We start from the raw sequence: 4,970 nt of genomic DNA, 5'->3' as shown, positions 1-4,970 counted from the left end.
GGCATAAACAAAATAAATAAAAATGAATAATGTACAGGATTTGTATTATTATCATACTACTAAATGTGATAAAAAAACAGAAAAACTAAACAGGGCTCCCAATGCAACAATACAGTTACACATTCCCATGGGTATTTAAAGACTCCCCTAGGGCACATGGCCCTAGTCTTCAGAACACAGCACCTAAAACTTGAAACCACACTCAATGAGCATGTGAATGAACAAAGATGAACAAATTTTTGTACATCTATGTTCTACCTGTTTTCAAAAAAAAAAAAAAAATCAGCATATTTACCTTTATGCCAGTAAATATTCAAAGAACATGTCAATGTAAACTACTAGCAAAAAACTCATTTATATGTGTTGGGTCTGACCCTTTATCAACTAAAGATGTAAATCTGTCAGATGTTGAATACTGTTACAAAAATCACACAAAACCTGCTTTATTTTATTGTTTATGCATTGATAATATTTTAAATTCTCTCTCTCTAATTAGATAAGCTATGCTTCAGCACACCCAAGCCTGAGTGACAAAATACAATTCCCATCTTTCCTCAGAACAATTTCCAATGATAATTATGAAGTTCTTGAAATGGCTAATTTGGTAAATTACTTCAATTGGACCTGGGTGGGGGTCATAACTACAGATAATGAATTAGGAAGATCAGGCTCTCAACTTCTAACCAAGGAAATAGAACACAAAGGTGGCTGCATTGCATTTCTAGAAATTCTCCCTGTCTACAATTCCATGGAATCTGTTTACCGAATCATTGATGTTATTAAAAAGTCAAAAGCCACAGTAATTGTTGTATATTCAACCATGGAAAACCTCATTCCTTTAATGGAGGAAGCTTCATTTCAAAATCTCAAAGATAAGGTGTGGCTTGGCTGTGGAAGTTGGTCAATAAGTTCAGATTTTCATCGCCCAGGCATTTTAACAACATTAAATGGCAGTATAGGTGTAGCGCCACCAAGTGGAAAAATTCCAGGCTTTAAAGAATTTCTCTATAGCATACACCCAACCAAATATCCAGATGATATCTTTATTAAAACATTTTGGGAGAAGGCTTTTGGCTGTGTTTGGCCACCCTATTATCCTTATAACAACACATTTTCAAACACAACTGAAAATGGAAAACATTGGTGCACTGGTGAAGAGAGATTAGACAGCATTGATCCCAATATATATGATGTTTACAACTTTAGATATACATACAAAATTCATAATGCAGTGTTTGCCATTGCTCATGCTCTGCATGAAATGCAGTCATGTGTACCAGGAGAAGGGCCATTTGCGAATGGATCCTGTGCCCAAATTTTTTCTCATAAACCTTGGCAGGTACAGTATAACTACTATTAGCATAATTTTTAGTAAGATCTATAAGACTGATTTACTAAACTATGTGGGAATGTTTGTACCATAAAATTTGTAAACATTCACCTCAATGATCAAATTACAATACATTTATCTCGAGCTGGTAGAGGAACTGGGAAAAACTGGGACTATACAGAAAAGTCAGCTGCAGAACCACTGATAATATAACACATTGTTACTCCATAACCTAATGAGTCTTAATGCAGACTTTCAGTGCACAATCAACAGATGTGATTGTCACAAAAGCTAAAATTTAAAAAGACAGAAAACTTTTGAAAAGACAAAAATTTGGCTCTTTTTTTATAAAACAGGTAATCTGACATTCAAACATTCAGTTATCAGAAATCAGATATTTGAAACACAAATAGAATGAAAACAAATGGGAATATTTAAGGAAATGTCTGATTCACTGTTTTTATAATCTAGCCCACTATTGTAAAACTTATATAAAATGTTTGTGATTTGGTTTAAATCTACTTTAACTTATTTTAAATAAATTATTTATTTTACTTTCTTACAGCTACTGCATTACGTTAAAAAAGTAAATTTCATAAATACTGCTGGAGAACAAATATTCTTTGATAAGAATGGAGATATTCCCATTTCACTGGATATTCTTAACTGGCGGCTTTATCCCAATGGTAGCAATCAGTATATCCCTATTGGTAGATTTGATGGACGTGCTCCAGAAGGAAGTAGACTCCAGATTGATGAAGACAAGATTATGTGGAATGGACTCAGTCATGTAAGCATTCAGATTTTGTTTTGCATACACATATTTTAAGGAAAAGGAAAATTTGGGTGCATTAGAGGTTGATGAACTCCAAAACAAGGAATTCCATAAAGCACTGTTATCCCCCAAAGATGGGAGAAAACAACCATAGGCAAGGATTGCAACCCAGAGCATGACTATTTTTCCACATCCTGACAATTGAAAGCTATAATTCTTCATTATTTAAACATACATACTACTAAGATAAAATATTAACTCATAACAGAACACCGTATGTAAAGAATCTACAATATGCACTACCAGATAATAATACAATAGGTAAAAGTAAAATAAATAGTAATCTTTAATGGCCAAAAAAAACAGCATATTTACCTTTGTGCCAGTAAATATCCAAAGAACATGTCAATGTAAACTACTAGTAAAAAACTTATTAATATGTGTTGGGTCTGACCCTTTATCAACTAAAGATGTAAATCTGTCAGATGTTGAATACTGTTATAAAAATCACACAAAACCTGCTTTATTTTAATATTTATGCATTGATAATATTTTAAATTCGCTCTCTCTCTAATTAGATAAGCTATGGTTCAGCACACCCAAGCCTGAGTGACAAAATACAATTCCCATCTTTCCTCAGAACAATTTCCAAGATAATTATGAAGTTCTTGAAATGGCTAATTTGGTAAACTACTTCAATTGGACCTGGGTGGGGGTCATACCTACAGATAATGATTTAGGAAGATCAGGTTCTCAACTTCTAACCAAGCAAAAAGAACACAAAGAAGGCTGCTAATATTTATAAGACTGATTTACTAAACTATGTGGGAATGCTTGTACCATAAATTTTGTAATCATTCACCTCAATGATCAAATTACAATAAATTTATTTAGAGCTGGTAGAGGAATCGGGAAAAAACATTTCCAGTTCCAACTTTATCCCAGAGGAACTGGGATAAAACATTAACTCATAACAGAACACAGTATGTAAAAAATCTACAATATCCACTACCAGATAATATTACATTAGGTAAAAGTAAAATAAATAGTAATCTTTAATGGCCAAAACACAGTTTTGTAATTGTAATAGATATGCTCATGTCAATGCATGTCTTACCGCAACACAGGTACTGTAAATGTAACACACATTTACTCACACTACATGTTAGCACATTGCAGTGCTTTTAAGCAGCATTTGTAATAGAAGTAAACACAGCTCCATCCCTACAGGATTGCAGACCATATGATTGATCAGAAAGTGGTAACAGACAGTGCATCCTCACCATCTGTTGGAACTAGCCATTAGTATTAACTGATTATAACCTAATATAAAAAAAAAAGTAATTTTCTAACAAAAAATATTTACATCTTTTATCAGTAGCATAACTACATGTCTTTAAAATGGGTCACAACCTGAAGATTACCTTCTTTACCTAACTATAATTTCTTATGTTTGTACCTGGTATTATTTCTTATGTTGCCTGGCTTAATCATATTCTCATTTTCTCTCAATTAGCCCCCTACTTCTGTCTGCAGTAATCCATGTTCAAAAGGATTTAGAAGAGCCAGTCGTCAAGGACAAAAAGTTTGTTGTTTTGACTGTGTTCCATGCTCTGAAGGAGAAATCCTCAATCCTAATGGTATAAAACAATTCTAGTTCCACAATGGTGGATATATTTGTTTTTTTAATGATCTTATTCTACCTTGAGTTGCATCTTCTGCTCAGCATACTACATGTTAAAATACTAGTAATTTTTTATGTTTCCTCCACAGATGCAGCAGAATGTCTCAAGTGCCCGGAAGATAAATGGCCAGATACATCCAAAGAGAAATGTGTGCCAAAACCCATCCAATTTCTGGCTTATGATGAGATACTTGGTTCTTCTCTAGCCTTTATTTCAATAAGTTGTTGTCTTCTCACTTTTTCTGTACTTTGCCTATTCCTTGTTAATCGTAAAACACCCATTGTTAAGGCCAACAATCGGGAGCTCAGTTATCTTCTTCTTGTTTCTCTTATGTTTTGCTTCTTGTGCTCATTAATATTTATTGGGCGCCCCAGTATGGTGACCTGTATGTTACGCCAAGTGGTTTTTGGAATCATTTTCTCAGTTTGTCTTTCCATAATACTAGCGAAGACCATCACCGTTATTATGGTGTTTAGAGCAACAAATCCAGCAGACACTAAAATACGAAAACTTGTTAGGCTGAGAATTCCAATATACATTATTCCTATTTGTACTTTGATCCAGATTGTCATTTGTTTGGTATGGCTAAGTAATTCTGCTCCCTTTGAGGAATTGAATATGTTTGCAGAGATTGGAACAATCGTTATAGAATGCAATGAAGGATCCAAGATATTGTTTTCATGTGTTTTGGGATATATGGGGCTCTTGGCATTTATTAGCCTCATTGTTGCCTTTCTGGCCAGGAATCTCCCTGACACCTTTAATGAAACTAAGTTTATCACATTCAGTATGCTAGTGTTTGCAAGTGTTTGGATTTCCTTTATCCCTGCTTATCTTAGCACCAAAGGAAAATACATGGTTGCAGTGGAAATATTTGCTATCATATCTTCCTCTGCAGGGATGCTTGTTTGTATCTTTTTTCCAAAGTGCTACATTATTTTATTACAGCCGGAAATGAATGATAAAAAATATATAACTGGAGGCAGACGGAGATGATTTGTCCTGAAGTTACTAGCCCTAAACATGAGCATAGTGGTTTAGGTATACTTAAAAACAATTTGCACAGCATGCACACTCCTATTGGCAGTTTGATCAGGTATTGTTTTGCTACAATGTGAACACACTCCTATTGACTGCTGAAAGTTTCAAGTGTCAGACAATTGAAGCATTCTGCTGTATG

The 4,970-nt window shown here is 34.1% G+C and overlaps 1 protein-coding gene across 1 annotated transcript in view; it reads left to right on the top strand.

The window, feature by feature from the left end:
* LOC140341923 (extracellular calcium-sensing receptor-like) overlaps positions 1-4,786 on the top strand; it is a 6,288-nt gene extending 1,502 nt beyond the window's left edge. Inside the window, exons 2-5 of the mRNA XM_072427869.1 lie at positions 497-1,339; positions 1,896-2,120; positions 3,622-3,745; positions 3,879-4,786. Coding sequence (XP_072283970.1) covers positions 497-1,339; positions 1,896-2,120; positions 3,622-3,745; positions 3,879-4,786 — 2,100 coding nt within the window. The remainder of the gene's footprint in view (positions 1-496; positions 1,340-1,895; positions 2,121-3,621; positions 3,746-3,878) is intronic.
* The last annotated feature ends 184 nt before the right edge of the window (positions 4,787-4,970 follow it).

This window comes from Pyxicephalus adspersus, chromosome 12 (assembly GCF_032062135.1).
Source record: "Pyxicephalus adspersus chromosome 12, UCB_Pads_2.0, whole genome shotgun sequence".
NCBI classification, from domain to species: Eukaryota; Metazoa; Chordata; class Amphibia; order Anura; family Pyxicephalidae; genus Pyxicephalus; species Pyxicephalus adspersus.
This window is presented reverse-complemented; position numbering and strand designations above follow the sequence as displayed.